Here is a 22,100-nt window from a genome sequence, read left to right on the forward strand (position 1 = left end):
GGACTGACTTAAAGCTGATGTGATGTGAATTTCTCCGCATGTGAAATGCACACCTGAGAACTAAGAAATCTAAGTGGCTGTGCTGAGTCTGCAGGAAGGCAGGCCTCAGGCCGACCTACTGGGGAAAGGTCCCGTAGCCTTGGATAGCTGACCTCAAGCCTCAGAGTTGGGAGAAGGGACAAAGGGCACAGCCTCCCAGTGTCAAAGGTCAGACAGGGACAGAGCCTGGCACTGCCTTGCACAAGGTGACGTCCCTGAAAATCTTTGTTAAAGGTCACATTTCTCCGTGACGTCCCTCGCCCTAGGCCAGGCCCTGACCAAGCTGATAAAAGAAATCATCACCAATTGAGGTTTGCGGAAGTCATTCTGGCTTAGACACGATTTAACTCGAAATTCATGCTAACTAAGATAGCCTGTTTGCAGGCTATCAAACATACATTGTACATCTGCTTTGACTATTAAAGGAAAGCGTGCATTTACCAGAGGTAAGGAATGTTTGTGTTAAAAATGAAGACTAAATGCCTCCCTTCCCGGGACACCAATGCTGATACACCTGCAATGATGACTCCCTCCCCAGGTACGGAACCACACTGACTCCTTGTGTCCTTGCAGGTGTTTGTTTTTGAAACCTTGAAGGAATGTATCCCTGACTTGTTTGATGTTGTTTGGGAGTGCTGACAAGATAAAAACTGCTGAAAACCATGCTTCTCCAGAGCAGTTCCTCAGAGTTATCCCGGAGGCTGTCTGCGGGCTACAGTCCTCAGTTTGGCTCAAATAAAAGTCTTTTCTATTCCCATTATAGATTGTTTATGTTTTATGTACATCCGTGAAGCCCTCGGACCCATGTTTTCTCACATCCACTGGTATACGGCGCGAACCCGGAGGAAACTGAGCCTGGACTTGCAGGTGCAGGAGGAGGACGCCGGGGAGCCCAGAGCAGATGCCGCAGGGTCCCCGGGCGGGAGCGGGTTCTGCGTGCAGCCCAAGTCCCAGGAGGGGGACCGGCCACCTGTGTCCCCGTGGCCTGTCACTCAGGAGCAGGGACGGGGTCTGGTTGAACTGTCCAATCAGCGGCGACAGGGCGGGGTCCGGACAACGCGACAGTGAGGGTAGGATGGGGCCGGAAGGGCTGTCCATCAGGGCGGGGCCGGGCAAGGACTGCCGGCCAATCAGGGCGCAGGGCCCCGGGGAGCCATCCAATGAGGGCGCGCGGCGGGCGCGTTCCCAGCCCGAGGATGTAGCTCTGAGCCGCCCGCGGCGCTTGTGCGAACTTGTCCTCTGGGCCTCAGGTGCCGGCCCCCGTGGCTCTCACCTGCCCAGGTCGCGGGGCCGCGGGGAGGAGGCTTCGGAGAACCCGAAAGGAGGCGGAGATGGTGAGTGCCTAGCCCGGGGCCGAACGCGCGAAAGGCTTGTTCGAACCGGCCGGAACCTGCGGAAAGCGGCGGCCGGCCGGGTCTCCCCGGGCCCCAGCCACCCAGGCGTCCCGGCCCGAGTCTCCCCCTCGGCCGCGGGGTGGGGTGCCAGCGTCCTGTCCCGTCCCCGCGCGACGTGCGGGGCGTCCAGATCGCGCCCTTGGCCCCGGGGGGGGGGGTCGGAGGGAGGACAGGACACCCTGACGCGGGCGGGCAGGCTTGGAGGGGGAGGGGGAGGGGGACCCGCCCTGGACCTGACAGACAGACAGTCACGTCCGGACTTGGTCAAGGAGCCTGTGATGCGAATAATGTTGCGATGGGGCCGAGGCTCGGCTTTCAGAGATACGCAGCGTCTCCCACCACACAGAAGACGGCTTTTCTGTTCTGTATGAGGAGGGGGAGCAACAGAGAATTCGGGCGAGTGCGGGCAGTGCGCTGACTGCAGGACCAGCGTGTCTGGACCGGACAGGACCCCCTGGGTCAGCCTGTTCTCTGGAGAAGCTGACCAGGGGCTTGTTCCGAACCTCAGTGTTGCTCAGAGGTGGAAACGACCCCACGTTTAGGGCATGTGGGGAGGGAGCTTGAAGGTGTCGGGTAACAAATGGGACACAGAGAGCTTGGTCAAGCCCAGATGCGTGCAAGGCAGGAGGGCGGGTAAAAGTCAAACTGGGGCTGGCCACTGCCTTACATGCAGGGAGGGTCACAGTGTCTTGGTATTAAAGGCAACAGATCCACAGTGACCTTGCCTATGGGCTAATCCCTGACTTAGGAGGACCCCAGGCCCTCCTGTCCCATGTAGAACAATAATCAGAATTATGGCTGCAAAGAAAAAAGAGCTTTATTGGGGAGGAGTAGGGGGGGTCTTAAAATTGCAACTTGGGAACACATATTTGAGTTCATGGAATACAATTTATGTTTGAGGCATGAAGAGAAATTGTAAGCATAAGATACTCCTTGTCCTGTTTGAGCCGTCCCTAATGTGCAGTGTGCATCTGCATTATACATTATCCAGATCCTCTCAAAGGCAGGAATGTCTGCTCAATCAGAAAGATCAAATTTTGTTTCCTTCTTCTGCCACCAGCAATGTAACTCCTTAGAAGATAACATTCTTCCTAAATCCTGCTGGGGGTCATGGTGATCTGGTGCAGCTCTGGACTATGCATCTTTGGTGAACTTTATGTGAAATGTCACTGTGTCATTTTGTTGTATGATCCTGTGTCTCAAAAAGGGATATAACTATGCCTTAGACTTCTAGCAAGCAAAACAGTCGTCAGAATTTTCTGAGAAGCTGCTGGGTTATAATCCTCAGATTTGCTCAAGTAAAATTCTCTATTTGCACTTTTAGACCGACTGTTGATCAATATTTCATCAACAGCATAAAATTGTTCTAGGGAAGAGAGAGTAGGAGGCAGCTTACAAGGTTATTAAAGTCATCTGGCGTGAATTCTGATCGACTCTGTCCTTAAGGGATAGGCTGTCAGGAGTTATTTAGGGTAAGGGTCGGATAAGTATCTTGACTTTCTGGGCCATTGGACAGATACTCCTGATGCCTGCATTAAGTTAGTAAGTGGCCAAAAGTTCAGATTCCATCCTGGTGGAGACCTGCATAAACCCCACTTCCTCAGTGACCCCCTGGCTCCATTTTAGAGAGCTCGCTTAGCCATACCGACTCCGTTTTCCTTTTCCTTTCACACCTGTCCCCTCTTGTCCTGGCCCTTGTCTGGGGAGAGTGCAGCTCTGGACAGGGGATACTAGGGAGGGGAAACTGAGTCAGCACCTCTCTGTTCAGGCGAAGGTGCGCTGGTGCTGTGTCTGTGTGGTCAGAAGCAGATTCGGCTAAAAGCCCATCCTGGGGCCTTGTCCCCCTGTCCCTGGGGAATCCAGGTAGTAAAGACCTGAAGCAGGCAACCCGCACTTCCGCCCTGCTCGGCCACGTGACCTACAGCCCGCCCTTCGCTTAATCCAGGCCGGCTACGTTGTCAATCAAGGCCTCTAAAGGGGGTGGTCCAGAGCCCCATCCAATCAGGAGCGGGGGCGGGTGCATTCGCTTACGCGGTGACGTCGTTCTCCGCCGCCTGGGCGTGCCCGTGCACCTACCTCAGGCGACCTCAGGTGTCGGGTCGCTGTCGCTCTAACCTGCCTGAGCCCTTGGGCTGCCGGCCGCGCAGAGCACGACCTGGAAGCGCGGAGAGAGGCTGAAATGGTGAGTGCGCGGGGCTGGCGCCGAGACCGGCTGGGCCTGGTTTGAACTGGCGGGAGGCGGCCGCGGGTCGGGACGCCCCGCCCGCCGTCCGGACCCTAGTCTCCACCGCGGACCGCGGTGCGGGGTCCCGGCGTCCTGCCCGGTCCTCGCGGGGGGTCCCGTGAGTTCCGACCCAGTCTTGGGCCGGTGGGTGTCTGAGCGGGGACGGGACGACCCCCGGCGCGGACGGTCACGCGCTGGGGCCCCGCCCTGGGCGGGACAGAGGAAGTCGAGTCCGGAGTTGGTCGGGGAGTCGGTGTTGCAGGTAGTGTTGTAGTAGGGGCGGGGCTGGACCTCAGGGACGTGGCAGCGTCTCCAGCCACACACAAGGCCTTTCCTCTTCTCTGAAGGGAGGGTGAGAGGAAGGCCGTTTGACAGCGTCAGAGGTCCTCTGGTCAGGGCATTCTCGGCCCAGGCCACAGGGCACTTGATTTCAGCTCTGTTGCTCAGTTTGGGAGGTGTAGGGGCGAGTGACCCCGAGTCTGGGGCCTTTGCGGAGAGAAGCTGGAGTAACGTTTGGGTCAGAAATGGGTGCTGACATTAAAAATAGCTGTTATTTGCCAGCAAAGACGGATTTATTCAGGAACAGTAAAAAATTACAATTTAGGACAGACAAGGTATAGCGAAAGACTCAGGCAAGTCTAACAGATTTATTTATTGGAGAAAAAAGAGGGAGTTGGAAGGAGCTGTACTGAAGGAAAGTCCGTGGAGAAAATGGCGACCTCAGGGTGATGTTCCTCATCGCCTAGTGGCTGCGGAGGCTGGTTTCTTGTAGAAGAGGCAGTGTGTGTACGTCTTTTCCTCTGGGGCCTGTGAAAGGTGATTCTTTCTTGTTTTCAGTTTTTCTGTTGGGGTCAGTAATAGACAATTCTTCCTGTAATGGGCGTCAGGTGGTACTGGGTGAGGCCACCCTTCTGCCCCTGCCCCCACTTCTTCTTAGTTTCATAATTTTCACATGGGCAGTCGAGAGCACTAGTTTCCAGCCTGTGGAATTGAAAACTCCAAACTTCAAGGCAAGAGACCTTTTTTCAAATGAGTTACTGCTCGGGGAGAAGGGACAGTTCTATGCAGGGACAGGGAGGGGTGTTTTGGGATTTTGTTGCAGTTTTACATCTGTCCTTCATCACTAGCAGTTCTATTTAATTTTGCTTCTGCTGAGTTTGCAGTAAGTGAATGTGACCAGTGCGAGACCAGTAACGTCCCCCAGAAGGCTTCTCTCTGGTTCTCAGCCCCCGTCTGTTTCCCACATGCTAGTGTCAGAGGCCCCCTGGTTAATACCTCCATTCAGTCTGGATGAGACTTGGGTTGTCTCACGTTTATTTTGTTTTTTTTTTTTTCTTTCTCCTTCTTTATCAAAAGGAGGTACCGGAAGTGAACTAGGTACCTTGCAGGTGCTCCGCAGAGCTCGGCCCCCACCCCAGCACGTTTATTTTTGATTTGTCAACAGTGCTGTTATTTTCTTTTTTGTCTCCAAGTGTAAATGCATCATAAATATTTCACATCTAGGAGAACTGGGATTGTAGATTATGGGTAAGTTAAAAATACCAGAAAGTGGAGGGCTGCAGCCGAGTGTTTATTCCGTGTCATTTCCAGCAACTTAGTCTCCAGCTTAGATTGTCCATCCTTTGTGTCCATTATGTATGAAGTAGATCTCCCTGTGATTGTATATTGGGTGTTACTGATAACTGTTGTGTTGAGCATTTCTTACCAAGTGGTGGTTCATCTTCTGTGAAATAGTTTTCAGTTGTTTTCTCACCTTTAATTCATGTGTGTGTTTACTGATTTCTTACGTTTTATTTACATACTCTGGGCTTTCATCTTTTTCATTTCTAGGTATGCAAATATGTTCTCCCAGATTGTGGGTTATCATTTTTTATTGCACACATTTGTGGACAAGTCTTAACTTGAACAGGCTTGAATTGAACTTACCCATCTCTTCCTCTATAGCTGATTTTTCCTTTTCTTATGTAAGAAAACTCCCCCAAATCTCAAGTTACAAACGCATTTCTCTGTAACTTCTCAGTGTCCCACTTTCTTCTTTCACAGTTAAGTCCACAGTGAATTGGTTATTGTGCATGCAATTGACAAGGAAAAAGGTTTCTTACTCCCCTGTAGATACTCACTGATCAGTGCTCACTGCCCCCACATGTTAGACTGTCATCACCTGGCCCTGCCCAGCAGCATGTGCTCTGAATAGATCCACATAGATCCACGTGCCAAAAACAGGTGGCCTGTTTCAGTGCCCACCTGTTTTTGTGATTTTTTTTTTCCATCGGTGTATTTATCTATCCTTCTGTTAAAATCATCCAGTCCTAGTCACTGCAGTTTTAAAAGTTTCATGTCCTTTCGGGAAAATCTCACCTCCTTGATCCATAGAAAACCTTGGCTATTCTTAGAAATTTGTGTTCCATTTGTTTTTAGAAGTAGCTTTTCTCAAGTCAAACAAAACAGAATGAACCATCCCCTACGGAAACCAGGTTGTATGTTGAAAGGACAGAATCATAGAATTCTTAAGTGTTTGGGAGAAGCTGATCCCATGGTCTCTTTTCTGTGGAGGTACCTCCTCTCTCCATTCATTTCCTTGTCCTGCTTTTGCTGTTCAAGAATATTTTGGAACTTATCCATTAAAAATTTTTATATTTTTATAGACATAATTTAGAAATAAAATTAGTTTTAATGGCAACTAGGCTGTTTTTGGTTTGGGGGGGCTTTTTCCCTGTGGTGTCTGAGCCTGGCGCTGTGGTAGGTGGCCATCCCCAGCGCCCTCCGGCTGTCTTACCCTTCTTCCCAGGGTGCCACAGACGGCGGGGCTACTGGGGTGCTGGGGGTGGCGCTGGGGGGGTGAGGAGGGGCCCTTCTTAACACATTTCCTAAACTGCACCCCGCCAGCTCCCTGGGTCCTCTCACCCTGCTCTGTTTTTGCACCTCATTAATCTAACATAAGCAGATAACTTACTTATTAGTTGTTTGTTGCCTGTCTTCCCACTGGGGCGGGCCCTGGCGTGTGGCGGGGCCTGCGGCGCCATCGCTCCTCCCCAGGAAACCTCTGTTAAGGCGGCTCTGGAGTCCGCATTTCCACCCTGTAGCACTGCAAGGGAACCGACTGGGTTCCAGAAGCTTTCATCCCCTGTGGAAACAGTGTCATGCCTTGAGTTCTGCACACATTGCGCCCTTGACAGTTGGTCTGTAGTGTCTCCTCAACCTGCTGAATCTCTAAAACATCCATAGTTTTGTTCCTTATGCAATTCATGTTGTTTTTTATTTGCCCAGGTTCTGCTGCTTTTGGATAAAGTTGCCATTGGAGTTTGAAGATTTTTTTATCTAGTGTGAGTCTGTTTTTTAAACAGCTTTAATTGAGGTACAATTTTATACTGTAAAGTTTCCTGGTTTAAAGTAGAAAATTCAAAGGTGTTAGTTTATTTACTGAGTTTTGCAGCCATCCCAGATTCTAATTTTAGACAATTTTTTTTATCACCCAGAAGGAACACTCGTATCTGCTGGCAGCCACCCCCCGGCCCAGGCCCGCAGCCTGCCTTGGTGCAGGCAGTTTATTAATCGCCTTTCCCACTTGATAGGTTTGCTCACGCTCCACCTTTCACCTAAATGACGCGGTACTGCCTGTCTGCTTTTGTGAGTCCTGCTAATGTTTTCAGAGTTCATTGATTTTGTGCCTCGGGCCAGTACTTCGCTCCTCTTGTTGCCCGGGACACTCCATGTGAGATCACAGCACGTGCTTCTCCAGGTCAGTCCATGGCCTTCTGAGCTGTTTCCCTGTTTGGGCTGTTGTGAACCACGCTGCTGTGAGTGACTGTGCGTCAGTTTGCTCTTGTCTCTCCCAGGTAGACAGAGGCCCAGCGCGGGATTGCTGTGTCGTATTTAACTCATTTTGAGGAACATGCTGGACTGTCTTCCAAAGTGGCGTCACCATTGTGCCTTCCTGCCACAACTGTGTGAGGGGTCCCACTTCCTCACATCCTCGCCAGCACTTGTCTGTCTGTCTGTCTTATATCCACCCGTGCGAGGTGGCGTGAAGAAGCACCTGCCTGTAGGTTTGATGTGCATTCCCCTGATGACTAATGCCCCATATTTTCATGAGCGTCCTGGCCATTTGTCCTTATTACTTGGAGAAATGTATGCTCATGCTCTTTGCCCCTCATTCAATTGTACTGTCTTCTGTTCTCCCTGATTTGTAATTACTATCCTGATTTTTTAATGTATTTAGAATACAGGGATCTTGTCAGGAGTGGGGTTAGCCAACCCCAGATGCAGCCTTGCCTTTTTTGTAGCTGACATAGTGGGGATTTTTTTAAATTTACATTTTCAAACATATTTTTGATTAAACTTCGAATTTTTAAAAGTAATTATTTGCTTTATATTTCATGAGTGTGCTATCATCTTATATCATCCTAAAGACATTAATTAGCCGTGTGTTCTCCGTGTTGAAGTCGCCTTTGGCTCAACTACCACCAGCTCCTCCTGACTTTTTAGTGGGGCATTTCCCTCCATTTCTGGGCACTTGATTATTGGTTTGAGAGGCCCTGCTGGCTTGACATATCCCTCGGGAACCAGGCCTGCCCCCTCCACAGGTGAGCCGGGGCCCGGGCCCCCTGGCATCTTGCCCTCAGTGTCCCCTCACCCTGGCAGGGGTCGAGGCTCCACCTCTGTTGGATGTGGGTGCTCTAGCCCAGGCCAATCCGTGCGGCTGCCTCAAGGTGAGACTTGTTCAGATGCAGCAGGAACATCAGTGTTCACGGCCTCCTGGCATCTGCTCCGGTTCGTGGAGCTGACAAGGAGGGAAGTTAGGAGCAAGCCCAGCGTCCTGGCCCGCGTTACCTGAAGGACGGTGTCACTTTCAGTCTTTACCACCTCCGGTTCTGCTCTCTCAGTCAAAACAATTCTTGAAAAGAGAAAAGGAAAAATTGTTTTTTATTATAATGTGAATCTTTATCAAATACTGTTGTTGCTCACTGCTTCAGCGTCCGGCAGTCACCATCGCTGGGGAAACTGCATTCCATGTGCTCGGGGACAGTCACTTCCCACAAGAGCGCAAGCCCAGGGGTCCCGGATTGCGCCCGGGTCGCCGGCTGTCGGGCCCGTCCCCCCACACGTGGGTGCAGAGGGAGCCTCGCTGAGACAGTGTCTCTTTCAGGACCCGGTGGACTTCGAAGACGTGGCTGTGAACTTCACCGCGGAGGAGTGGGCCCTGCTGGACCCGGCTCAGAGGAGGCTCTACAGAGACGTGATGCTGGAGACCTTCAGGAACCTGGCCTCCGTGGGTGAGGCTGGCGTCACACCTCCACCCAGTCTTCAGGGAACAGATACTCTTACGGTTGTTCTTTCTTATTAGGGACACGGACGGGGACATGTTGAAAGGAAGGCAGGCGTGGTCCCCGCCTTGTAGAACCTACTTAGATAGCGTTTCCATGGAAACAAAGCTTCACGTACGACTGACTTTTTACTCTTGGTCAGCATCCCTAGTTTTAGGGATTAATCAGAGGCTCCCTGATCCTGTGAATGCGAGCACAGCCTCCAGGGTCACTGGGCGGCGAGAGCAGTGCTGTGGTCAGCACACGTGAGGTGTGGCCACCTGCTGCAGTCTCATCCACGCGTGCCTGTCCCCAGTGACGGGGACAGGGCACCAGCCCGTCTCACAGAATGCTGTGTCCCCCGCCCTCCCTCAGCGCGAGCTGTTCTTGGGAGCAGGGCAGCAGCCCCACAGCGTCGCCTTCCCGGTGGCGGCTGGGGCAGGGGAGGCGGGCTTCCCCGGGGCCCGGGCCTGCTCTCAGCAGGAGCGCCCCTCTCGGAAGGGGCAGGTCTGGGCGAGGGAGCGGTACCCGGACGTGCCCATTAGAAACAGGACTCAGTCTTGGTGAATTTGACATTTGTCCTTCACCTGGCCCCCTGTGGGGCTTCTCGCCCACCCTCACCCACTCGAGAGGTCTTTCTGTTGCTCGTGCTAGAAAGGGAGCATCTGGGGATGTGCGTTGTGCCCAGCTCCTTTCCCCTTTGCCTCTTTGAAGTATCCCTTTTGAAGTATCTCTTAGTGAACACGCTGCCCCTTTGACTCATTTTCCCTATAATGGCCAAACTTCCAGATGGCAGAGGTCTTCAGAGTTTTCCTTTGCTTGTGTGTTAAATTAGGCTTGGACCCAATTCCAACATGTTTGTGTGTGTGTGTGTGTGTGTGTATTAAGGCCAACAAACAGTTATTGGACACCAGCAGGGCATCATAGGATTCAACTTAGCCCTGCCACCATCCGCCCAGTGACAGCCACAGATTCCCCAGCTCAGGGGGTTAGCCCACAAGACTCGCTGCATGTCCCTGCACGTCCAAGGCCAGTCTCGAGCCCGGGCTTTCTCCTGCCCTTCTTTCCAGCGGCTCTAAGTCAGAGGTTCCCGTGACCTGCTCCTCGGGTTCAGTTCACTTATTAGTGTAGCTCACAGAACTCAGAAACATAGTACTTCATTACGCGTTCCCCATGCAAGGGTGTAATTCAGGAACAACCAGATGGAAGACATGCACAAGAAAACGAGGTTCTGTGCCTCTCCAGGTGCCAGTCTCCCACACTTCCATATGTTCACCAACCCAGAAGCTCTCTGAACAACTTTTTTTTATTTTTTTTTTACAGAGGTTTCCTATCTCTGGCAATTGATTCGCTCTTTGGCTCCTCCCCCATCCACAGAGGTGTTGGGGTACCTGGGGGTGTGGGTGGGACTGAAAGTCTCAACCCTTTAATCACATCGTTGTTTCTGTTGGCAACCAGTTCCCGTTCTTAAGTTCTTTCCAACAATTTCCTTCGTTAATAGAAACCCAGTTGTGATGGAAGGGATTTATTATGAATTACAAGTCACCTATGTCACCCCCCTGATCCTGAGGCATGTTCAGGAACTAGGCACGGGGAACAGACACTATTCCATAGCTTTTGTCATTCAGGAAGTTGGTTTGGGGAGCTGTCAGGCGGGAACTATAGATGAAGCCCCAGTTTGTCTGAGAAATCTATGTCAGTCAACTGAATGATCAAATATATATTTCTTACACACCACAGTATCACACGAGCGTCCTTCCTTGTAAGATTTGATGTACTCTTTTTTTCAGTCTATGAAAAGAAATCGACATCTGGTCTCTCTTCTTCCTGTTGTCCCGTCGTTTCTTCCCCATGGGCTTAGTCACGCTACCGATTGTTACAGGTTCTCACTCTCAAGGCAGAGCCAGCGCGCTAAGTCCTGAGCAGGGTGCTCTGGAGGGTGAGCTCTGCGGCGAAGGCACAATAGTAGGATTCACAAGAAATCTCTCCAGGCCTGTTTTGGGAGAAAGCTGGGCATTTCATAGCATGGGACATCACCACCGAACCCAGGATGGGCGTTTGAGGTGAGTAGCTCTCCCAGAGGGGAAGGGGGGGTCTCTGTCCAGTGTTCGACTCACTTGAGATTAAAGAAAAGGTACAAACCTAGCTAAACAGTGATGTACTCACAGCATTTTTACAACACAGCACTTTAGTACATGGGATGTGAGCGTCTGAAATAGAACTCAGCAGGAAACAACCATCAGGAACCCCTGTGTATAAGAAACACTGAAGGCTGTGGTTCTGTTTGAGCCCTCGGCTGAAGCATTAAGCTTGTTGCACTTCGTGAAAATGCGGAGCGTGGCGAAAACTTGCCCATTCAGTACAGATGCAAAATACATAGTCAAGATAATCATCAACATCCATCAATAAATTACTAGTAAAGACATCATTAATAATTATAAATCCCCAGTACTGTGCTTCCTATTTTGAACAGAAACCATTGGGTGGAGAGTCTCTGTGGAGGTAAAGAAGGTCATCAGTGCAGAGAAACCCTGAACCAGATTCTAAATCTTACTGTCCATGAAGGTTATCAGACTGGAATTCAGCCCTACAAGCGCACCAAGTGTGGAGAAGCCTTTATGGATTGTTCTTTCCAGAAGAATCAGCTAAGATCTCACCCTGGACACAGACTTTGTCCGTGTGAGGAACGTGGACAAGTCTGCATCTGTGTCTCCTGCCTGTGCGCCCCTAGGGGAGCAGACATTGTAGAGAAACCCTATAAATGTCAGGATGCTGGGAGAGTGTCTAAGAGATATGTGAAGAGTCATGGGAGTGAACAGCCCTCAGAGCCTAAGAAAGCTGGGAAAGCTGTTATTTGCCCCTCATCCTTTCAGGGACGTGAAAAAGGTCGTTATGGACAGAAAATCCATGTGTGTGAAGTCTGTGGGAAATCCTTCAGTTATTATTGCCAGCTTGCTCGGCATGTGAGAACTCATACTGGAGAGAAGCCCTACGGATGTAGAGAATGTGGGAAAGCGTTCACTCGCGTCTCACACTTCCGGGAACACGTGAGGATGCACACGGGAGAGAAGCCCTACGAGTGCAAGCAGTGTGGCAAAGCGTTCAGCTGGTGCACCTACCTGCGGGAGCACATGCGGACACACAGTGGGGAGAAGCCCTACGAGTGCCAGCAGTGCGGGAGAGCCTTCCCGTATCTCAAATCCCTGCAAGGACACGCGCGGGTGCACACTGGAGAGAAGCCCTATGTGTGTAAGGAGTGTGGGAGGTCCTACAGTTGTCCCAAGTACTTTAGAAAACATGTTAAAACACACAGTGGAGTAAAACCCTATGAATGTACAGAATGTGGGAAAGCGTTCATTACTTCCTCTTCCCTTCGAGAACATATGAAAACACACAGTGAAGAGAAACCCTATCAGTGTCAGCAGTGTGGGAAAGCCTTCAGGTACCCCAGGTCCCTGCAGGGGCACATGGTAACACACAGCGAAGAGAAACCGTATGAGTGTCAGCAGTGTGCGAAAGCCTACAGGTGTCTCATTTCCCTGCAGAGACACATGAAGACGCACACCGGGGGGAACTCTGATGACAGGGACTGTGGGAGAGACTTCCTTTCTCCTTAAAACTTGTAAATGTGAGCCATCACAGGAGAGGAACATGAATCAAAAGGATGGGGGAACCTTCAGCACTTCACTTATCTGGTATGTGAAAGCTGGGCAGGACAGAAATCTTTTCATGGCTATAAATACGGTTTTCCCTCCATAAGTGCCTCATCCTGAATAAGGATCCCAGTGTATTAATTTCTAGTTCATGTAGTGATCTGAACACTTAAGATAATTACTGTTCCTCTACGTCCCCTTCATGTGTACTACTTACATTTTGTTATCTTGGATTTTAATTATACAGTCATACAGTGCTTGCCTCAATTCCGCTATAATATCTTCTGAATCCAGGGATGGCAAGAAGTGTCTGGTTTTTGATTTTTTTTCATGTAGAACTCCGTGTGAATTTAGATGAAAATATTTTTGTTTCATACTTTTGATTATGATCTTGGTATGCGATCCTGACGTGAGAACTGTATTGTTGAAATGTCTTCTGGTCCATGTGACAGGTGATTTTTTTTTGTGACTCAGTATTTACTGTCCCCTTGAGTCTGTATTACAGAAAGCTGTGTCTTCCATATTTCTTTGTTGCTAGCGGATACTACACTTGTGTTCCTCACAGAAATTAATCATTGTGGGAGGTCTTGGAAGACAGCAGTCTCACCTGGTTATGTTCATTATAACTTGACCTCTGCTCATTGTCCTTGATTGTGGTTGGAAATTGGACAGGATTTATTGAGATAGTTGAGTGACCCGGTGGCGTGAAGATGAAAGCTCGTGTGCAGACGGTTCTTCTGAGTTGTGTTGTGGGCGTGGGTAATCCGGTGGGAGACTGCCTAACCCAGAGTCCTCCTGTCAGTGGTTCTGAGTTGAAGTTCCTGAGAAGAGGAAGAGGCATGAGGTCTGGAGGACAGAGGTGAGGAAGCCATGAGCCTCAGGTCTTCTGTACTGTCAGGAGGCGGAGACACACGGGAACTTACTGGGCCCAGTTTTCTGGCTCCTGGCCCTGCCCACGTGGGCCAGCCCCCAAGCAGACACGTGTTTGACGTTAGTTCCCGCTTGGGCAGCAGATTCTACACTTCTCCCCAAGGTCCCTCATTATGGTTCCTCTTTGCGTTTCTGGTCCACACAGACCCTTGCGTGTTCCTGTAGGTCTTTGGTGTCCATCAGGCCACTCCTTCAGGCATTCATACTGTGATCTTCTCACACCCTGTGACCCCCTCCATGTCCAACAGTTCGGCTCATGACATGATTTGTGTAGGAAGCATCTTATTCCTCTAATAGAGGAGCTGGTTCCTTCCTCCAGCCATGGCAGATTTAATGTGGCAGCCACAAGTGCAGGACACCTACTTCCTTTGTTTCATTGCTGAAACTCTGCAGTGGCCCTGCATTTCTTGTTTCTGGAAACTTCCATGATGGAAATGAGCACTTATGAAAATGTTTGGCCCTTTGTGGGCATTTTATCTTGTAGCTGGCTGCTCTGTAAATGGTAAACCTACTATATTTAATTACCTTGCATTTTTATGTGTGTTTACTTAGTGTTTCTTTCATTTTTTTATACATTTGGTTTGGGTTCCTACTTGATAGACCACAGTGGGCAATAATGACACAGTAATCAGAAAAACAAGCTGCCAGCCGCTGTCCAGCAGTCCCCTGTGCCTTGGTCCTTCTGTCTGTAGGGGAACAGCATCTTCACTGTACCTTCCAAGTCTCCTGCAAGGTAGGCTATTGGTGAATTCTAACCTGAGTTATAAAGATGAGATTCTGGGAAGTATGCATCCCAGCCTCACCCACAGAGAAAGAACGTTCAGCGGAACCACACCTTCCTGGAGATTCCATTGACCTCTCACAGTGGCACAGGAAATGCAGCACAGTGAGCATCTGGGAGGGAGGTGGATGTGGAGATTCCACGTACATGCCTCTCTGGTCCTCTGGTTCCAGAAGACAGTGTAAGCAGAACAGTAAAACAGTGTTTCACGTGACACTGGGAGTTCATACCTACATGGAGCCCAAAATATACACAAGTGTATGTACACAGGGTCCACTAGTGTCTCCCCCCACCCCAATTTCACACCCACTTGGCCCTCAGACCTTTTTAAAAAATAAAGTCTGATTCATGGGAAACAAGAGGTCCAAAATTGAGTCTTAGCAGCCGAGCAAGACGTAATAACGAACCTAGTTGCAGCCTCACCTTTTCCCAGGAACGTGGCCTTTGAGTCAACCTGGCAGTTCCTGGTCTGCAGCAGGAGGTGTTCTGCTGAGAGGCTCCCCCACTTCTGTTCCCCTCAGGAAACAAACGATGCAGCCTTTGCCTGAAGTGATGCACTCTTCACTAATAGTTTTCCTTTTTTCTGCTCCTTTTCTGTCTTTAAAGCCCATGATTTCTGTAGGTCCTTGGATCTCTTTTTCTGCTTGCTCAGTGGGCTGCTGCCTGATTCACGGATCTTTCAGTAAATCCTGTGAGGTCTTTAAAAGTTACTCAGTTGAATTTCTGTCATTTAAGTTGGTGAAGCCACTTTGAGAGACAGTCTGGCCGGTCCTCAAAATGACGAACACTGAGTCACTGTGTGACATGGCCGCATCATCCTAGGTACCTGTCTGCCCAAGAGAGGGAAAAGCAAGCATCATCACAAAAAACGGTACACAGATATTCACAGCAGCATAAGTCACAATAGCCAAAAAGTGGAAACCAGTCAAAAGGCCACTGGCTGATCTGGAGAAGCAAATGCTGTATATTCTCACAACGGAATATCATTTGCAACAAGAGGAATGAAGTAGTGATCCAAGACACAAAATCAGAGACTTCTTAGAACGTTAAGCAGCTCCACAAATGTCCACAGGCAGTATCATATCGTTTATATGAAACGCAGAGAATGAGCAAGTCTATAGAGGCAGAAAGCAGGGAGCAGGTGGAGTGCAGTGGTGGAGCACGGGCTTAGCGTGCACGAGGTCCTGGGCTCAAGCCCCTGCACCTCCAGTAAATAAATAATCCTAATTACCCCCCCAAAATAAAATATTTGTTTCTAATTTAAAAAAAAATAAAAAGGAATTGGGTCCAAAGTCTTTCAGACTCTTTCCTGGTATGGCAGTGGAGGGGGGGTTCATAAAACACAATTTTTGATACCTTTCTTGGGAAAAAATGTTGCAAGCTGACAGTTCACAAAGGGATGTGGTTGCAGTGCCTCATGGTCACACACCTGCCTCAGTGACAGGTGAACACGGTCCCTCTTCAGTGCACCTTACAGGGCCTGTGGAGCCCTGAAAATGGACAGATGTGGGAACTAACACACCATCAGTATTAAGTTAAAAGGTCTTACTCTAGTGGATCAGATTTTCTTTTTTTAAGGCGCACAATGTCCGCATCGAACTCTCATCCCAAAGGAGCAGATCCCGATGGACGGTTGTCCCTTGCAGGACCCATGCTGATGGATTCCACATCTTCTGTCATGTCTCCGCCTCATCTCTGTCCTCATCTCAGAAGCATAAAGTGCTTGAGAGCAACTGAAACACTAGCCCTGGGACTTTGTACACAGCCCTGTGATTCCTTTCTGTTGCTCACTGGGAGCCAGTCCCTGTTAGGAAACAGGTTTCTGAGTCATGGCTGTGTAGGATCAGAGAGCTTTCACAGAGGTGGAACTGGACAGTGTGAAAAACAAACCTGCCCAGTGCAGCCGAGCAGAAGTGCTGGTTCCTGTTTAAAGCCGTCTCTGCTGCGCTGACCAGGATGGGAACAGAAGATGCCTGAGTGTGTCCTGTCAGTGTCCTGGAGACAATTAGCCTAGAAAGCCCTGTTTAACCTTCATTCTGTGCTTTTAGTATTGGACAACTGAGCTCTTCCGCATGGCTTATAATAAACCACATTTCATGTCTTGTTTCTGCTCAGTCTTTTCAGATATCCATATGTATTTCTCACCCTGAGCTCTCAGTAATGATGACATAGAAATCTCTCTAATGCCGACCTGTAGTACAGTCTTGATTTTCCTTTAAATCATTAATAGAAGAAATTAATGGTGTGGTCTTGTTTTTAACTGAAGTTGCCTGGGAAGCAGACAATGCAAAAAGGAAACACTGAACCTCCTGCCTCCCTGAAAAGCAAGGAATAATGTCTCGTGTGAAAAGTGCACTCCCTGCATCCTGAGATAGAAGGTGGGGATTCAGGGCTGGGAAGCCTCCATCAACAAACCTTGATACTCCCTTAAATTTACTACCTCAAGCCCAACCTCTGTTTACATTCTTCACTAATTAAGCACCCAAAACTCAAACTGGCTTAAAGACTTAAACATAAGACAAGACACTATAAGCCTCCTAGAAGAAAATATAGGCAAAAAATTCTCTGATACAAACTTTAACAATGTTCTCCTAGGGCAGAAAACCCAGGCAATAGAAATACAAGCAAAAATAAACAAATGGGACCTAGTTAAACTTACAAGCTTTTTCATAGCAAAGGAAACCACAAACAAAACAAAAAAACAACATATGGACTGGGAGAAAATATTTGCAAGTGATGTGACTGACAAGGACTTAATTTCCAGAATATACAACAGTTCACACAACTCAGTAACAACAACAAAAAAACCCCAAACAACCCAATGAAAAAATGGGCAGAAGACCTAAACAAACATTTCTCCAATGAAGACATACAAATGGCCAACAGGCACATGACAAAATGTCAATACCTCTAATTATTGGAGAAATGCAAGTCAAAATTACAATAAGGTATCACCTCACACCAGACAGAATGGCCATCATTAAAAAGTCCACAAACGATAAATGCTGGAGAGGGTGTGGAGAAAACGGGACCCTCCTACACTGCTGGTGGGAATGCAGTTTGCTGCAGCCACTATGGAGAACAGTATGGAGGTTCCTTAAAAACTAAACCTAGACATGCCATATGACCCAGCAATCCCGCTCCTGGGCATCTTTCTGGGGGGACTCTAATTCCAAAAGACATACACACCCCAATGTTAATAGCAGCACTATTTACAATAGCCAAGATGTGGAAGCAACCTATATGTCCATCAACAGATGACTGGATAAAGAAGTTTTGGTATATTTATACCACGGAATACTACTCAGCCATAAATACCAACATAACACCATTATAGCAACATGGATGCACCTGGAGAATGTCATTCTAAGTGAAGTAAGCCAGAAAGAGAAAGAAAAATACTGTATGAGATAGCTCATATGCGGAATCTAAAAAAAAACCGACAACATAAATACAAAACAGAAACAAACTCATAGACAAAAAATATAAACTTGTGGTTGCCAGGGGGACAGGGGGTGGGAAGGGACAGACTGGGATTTCAAAATGTAGAACAGATAAACAAGATTGTACTGTGTAACACAGGGAGGTATATACAAGATCTTGTGGCTCATAGCGAAAGAGAATGACAATGAATGTATGTATGTTCATGTATAACTGAAAAATTGTGCTCTACACTAGAAATTGACACATTGTAAAATGCATATAACTCAATAAAAAAAGTTTAAAAAAAAAAAAGAATAAACTAATGCCATGTGCAGCAACACAGATGGACCAGGAGACTGTCATTCTAAAGTGGCCAGAAAGAGAAAGAAAAATACCATATAATGTCATTTATATGTGGAATCTTAAACAAAACAAAACAAAACAAAACACAAATGAACTTATTTACAAAACAGAAACAGACTCAGACATAGAAACAAACTTACTGTTACCAGTGGGGAAGGGGATAGGAAGGGATAAATTGGGAGTTTGAGATTTGAAGATACTACTATATGTAAAATAGGTAACAATGAGTTTCTACTGTAGAGCACAGGGAACTATATTCAGTATCTTGCAGGAATCTAATGAGAAAGAATCTGCAAAGGTTTGCATGTGTGTGTACAACTGAAACATGTTGTACACCACTGTGAACTGACTACTTCACATAAAAATGAACAAACAAGTGCTAAATGTCAGTGATCATCAGTGAAAACCAACATACAATCACAAGAAGATCCCATTTCACACCTCGAGATGGTCGAAAGGAGGCTGGCTACTGCAAGTGCTGGAAATGAGGAGGAAGCACTTACGTGGGATAGTCCGACACTCGACTCGGCCCTCCTTCCGCACTTCCAAGTATTGGGATCTTACCCATAATCTACAACCTGGCAATTTTCTTTCTGTTACCAAGGCTGTTGCCCCCAGGATCATACCCCTGCCCCTCCCTCAACTAGAAACCAATTACTCTTACCTAGGCTTCAAGAGACAGCTGCAGGGAAGACACAAGAACTGGTTAGAACCTGCCCAGTCCAAGAGGGTGGAGGGTCTGACTTGAGCCTCATTATGCATTCATGGTAACACATTGACTGCTAAGTGACATGCCCACCAGCACCCTGACAGGTAACAATAGCCATAACAGCCGCTGGAAAAGCCCATACAAGGACCGATTGGTTTCATCACACCTGGAAAGAGCACATGATGGTGGAAGCCTCTCATAAAGGTGCACGTGGCGCGACCCAGGCCAGAGCTGTCTCTACTGCCCGTCTTGGCTGACCACTCCCTTCTGAGCAATAAAGTGGCAGTCCACTTCGTCCCTCTGCCTCTGCTGTGTGAATTCTTTCACGGCTGGCAGCAAGAACCCACACTTTGGTGAGCTTCCTAATTAGGGGTCCCCCACCCGCTAACATTGCTAGTAAATAACTATATTTTTTAGGTCAACATCCATTTCTTACCCAAATTTAGCTCAGACTTCTCCAAAGGCCCCTGGCTTTGGGTCTCTCCTCACCCACCCACGCCCTGAGCAGCACTGCGCCTCAGAACAAGCTCCCGCAGACCTGGGTGGAGAACGCGCTGCCCGCAGGGAGCCAGGGTCCTGACAAATAGCCTTGCTCTCAGGCTCCTCACATAGAAGAGGAAAGCCCTTTGCTGTGTGGTTGGGGATGCCGGTGCATTTCTAAGATCCAAGGCTCGTCCCTGTTCCAACAGCGTTTGTAATTTCAAGCCTTGTGCCCATGGGAACAGTATTGCAATAGACTCCTTGGACAGGCTGGGACTTGAAAAACATGTCAGGTCCAAGGTGGGAGCCCCCAGCGCCTGACCACCCACACTGGGGGTCGTCCTGTTCCTCCTTGGACCCCTACTAGTCAAGGATTCTGCCTGAACCCCTGAAACCACAACCTTGAAAGAAGAAGGTGGCTCCAGTCTGGTAGGGCTACTCCACCCGCAGCTGCTTTGGCCCAATGTGGACCAGGCCCTGCTGTTCGGGCCCCAGCCCCAGCCCCTCACAAACCCGGCCCCACTCCACGCTCTCTAGAGCATCCACCCGGCAGCCCCACAAACCCGAAGCCTCGCAGGTGAGAGTGACGTCACCACCCCCGACTGGACGGGGCTCCGATCCCTCGCGCCCAGACTGGGCGGACTCAGGGCACACCTCCTTTCGGACCCTGGTTGACAAGGTTGCAGGCCTGGATTCTGAGTGCAGGGTGGGCTGGAGGTCACGTGGGGTAGCAAGGTGGAAGTGCAGGTTGCTGGCTTCAGCCCTTTACTGCCTGGCTTCCTCCCGTGCACCTGGATCTGGCCACCAAGGTGGGCTGTGAGCAGAATCTGCCCCTGGCCAGACAGACACCTTCCCGTGTATAGAAAAGTCCTCTCAGTTCCCCCCACTCGGAGCCTCCTGTCCATGGCTGCCCCCGCTGCACACTGCAGAGCCCTGACAAGAGGGGAGAGGTGTGAAAGGAAAATCAGAATGTAGTCGATATTGCTAACGGAGCTCTAAAATGCAGCCAGGGGCCACTGAGTGGGGCTTACACAGGTCTATACCCAGATGGACTCTGAACCTTGACCACTTACTGTCTTAATGCAGGCATCCAGAACATCTGCCCAGTGGCCCAGAAAGCCAAGATACTTAGCGGACCCTTATCCTAAATAACTCCTGACAACCTGTCCCTTAATGACAAATACTTCCTTCCCTGTGTCAGACTGGACCACAATTCTTGCCAGATAACTTTAACAATCTTGTGGCTTTTCCTTATAAGCTACTGACTTTTTTCTCTTCCCCAGAACATTCTTTTGATTTGTTTAATACAAATATGTCTCTCAAATTGCAATTCTTATGACTCCAAGCAAAGCCCTTTATTCTCTGCAGCCTCAATACTGATTACCATTCTACACGGGGCAGGGGGGCCTGGGGACCTCCTGAGTGAGGGTTCAGCCGTGGGCGGGGTCACTGTGGATCCGTGCCCTTGGTTTAAGCACAAAGACTCTGTGATGTCACTGCGTGCGAGGAAGGGGCGAGCCTGGGTTCGGCCTTTCATATCCTCCCCTCACATCTGGGCTTGACCAAGCTCTCTGTGTCCCATTTGTTACCCGACACCTTCAAGCTCCCTCCCCACATGCCCTAAACGTGGGGTCGTTTCCACCTCTGAGCAACACTGAGGTTCGGAACAAGCCCCTGGTCAGCTTCTCCAGAGAACAGGCTGACCCAGGGGGTCCTGTCCGGTCCAGACACGCTGGTCCTGCAGTCAGCGCACTGCCCGCACTCGCCCGAATTCTCTGTTGCTCCCCCTCCTCATACAGAACAGAAAAGCCGTCTTCTGTGTGGTGGGAGACGCTGCGTATCTCTGAAAGCCGAGCCTCGGCCCCATCGCAACATTATTCGCATCACAGGCTCCTTGACCAAGTCCGGACGTGACTGTCTGTCTGTCAGGTCCAGGGCGGGTCCCCCTCCCCCTCCCCCTCCAAGCCTGCCCGCCCGCGTCAGGGTGTCCTGTCCTCCCTCCGACCCCCCCCCCGGGGCCAAGGGCGCGATCTGGACGCCCCGCACGTCGCGCGGGGACGGGACAGGACGCTGGCACCCCACCCCGCGGCCGAGGGGGAGACTCGGGCCGGGACGCCTGGGTGGCTGGGGCCCGGGGAGACCCGGCCGGCCGCCGCTTTCCGCAGGTTCCGGCCGGTTCGAACAAGCCTTTCGCGCGTTCGGCCCCGGGCTAGGCACTCACCATCTCCGCCTCCTTTCGGGTTCTCCGAAGCCTCCTCCCCGCGGCCCCGCGACCTGGGCAGGTGAGAGCCACGGGGGCCGGCACCTGAGGCCCAGAGGACAAGTTCGCACAAGCGCCGCGGGCGGCTCAGAGCTACATCCTCGGGCTGGGAACGCGCCCGCCGCGCGCCCTCATTGGATGGCTCCCCGGGGCCCTGCGCCCTGATTGGCCGGCAGTCCTTGCCCGGCCCCGCCCTGATGGACAGCCCTTCCGGCCCCATCCTACCCTCACTGTCGCGTTGTCCGGACCCCGCCCTGTCGCCGCTGATTGGACAGTTCAACCAGACCCCGTCCCTGCTCCTGAGTGACAGGCCACGGGGACACAGGTGGCCGGTCCCCCTCCTGGGACTTGGGCTGCACGCAGAACCCGCTCCCGCCCGGGGACCCTGCGGCATCTGCTCTGGGCTCCCCGGCGTCCTCCTCCTGCACCTGCAAGTCCAGGCTCAGTTTCCTCCGGGTTCGCGCCGTATACCAGTGGAGATGAGAAAAGACGGGACACGGGGCTTGGTGACCTCCGGAGTCAGGATATGGCACAGCGCGAG

The 22,100-nt window shown here is 50.2% G+C and overlaps 1 protein-coding gene and 2 long non-coding RNA genes across 4 annotated transcripts; 2 read left to right on the top strand and 1 right to left on the bottom strand.

The window, feature by feature from the left end:
• Positions 1 to 1,234: 1,234 nt before the first annotated feature.
• LOC105106047 (zinc finger protein 77) lies at positions 1,235 to 16,427 on the top strand. Of its 2 annotated transcripts, none has more exons than XM_031436889.2 (4): positions 1,235 to 1,373; positions 8,804 to 8,930; positions 10,843 to 11,023; positions 11,434 to 16,427. In XM_031436889.2, exons 1-4 carry the CDS (start codon positions 1,371 to 1,373, stop codon positions 12,575 to 12,577), a joined length of 1,455 nt encoding a protein of 484 aa, XP_031292749.1. In that variant the 5' UTR covers positions 1,235 to 1,370; the 3' UTR covers positions 12,578 to 16,427. The 2 variants fall into 2 exon arrangements, with proteins under 2 accessions (XP_031292749.1, XP_031292748.1); XM_031436888.2 differs by lacking the exon at positions 1,235 to 1,373 and adding an exon at positions 3,459 to 3,615.
• LOC135319453 (uncharacterized) lies at positions 4,938 to 8,015 on the top strand. Its single transcript, XR_010378058.1, has 2 exons — positions 4,938 to 7,396; positions 7,494 to 8,015. It is a non-coding gene; the product is annotated as an uncharacterized LOC135319453 (long non-coding RNA).
• Positions 4,970 to 21,661, bottom strand: LOC135319454 (uncharacterized). Its single transcript, XR_010378059.1, has 2 exons — positions 21,521 to 21,661; positions 4,970 to 8,551 (listed from the first exon to the last, which is right to left on the bottom strand). It is a non-coding gene; the product is annotated as an uncharacterized LOC135319454 (long non-coding RNA).
• Between the last annotated feature and the right edge of the window lie 439 nt (positions 21,662 to 22,100).

This window comes from Camelus dromedarius, chromosome 27, assembly GCF_036321535.1.
Source record: "Camelus dromedarius isolate mCamDro1 chromosome 27, mCamDro1.pat, whole genome shotgun sequence".
NCBI classification, from domain to species: Eukaryota; Metazoa; Chordata; class Mammalia; order Artiodactyla; family Camelidae; genus Camelus; species Camelus dromedarius.

Coding starts and splice junctions, on each gene's coding strand:
- LOC105106047 (XM_031436889.2), top strand. Junction 8,931..10,842: donor CAGGAACCTGGCCTCCGTGG/GTGAGGCTGGCG, acceptor CGATTGTTACAG/GTTCTCACTCTCAAGGCAGA. Junction 11,024..11,433: donor ACCCAGGATGGGCGTTTGAG/GTGAGTAGCTCT, acceptor TATTTTGAACAG/AAACCATTGGGTGGAGAGTC.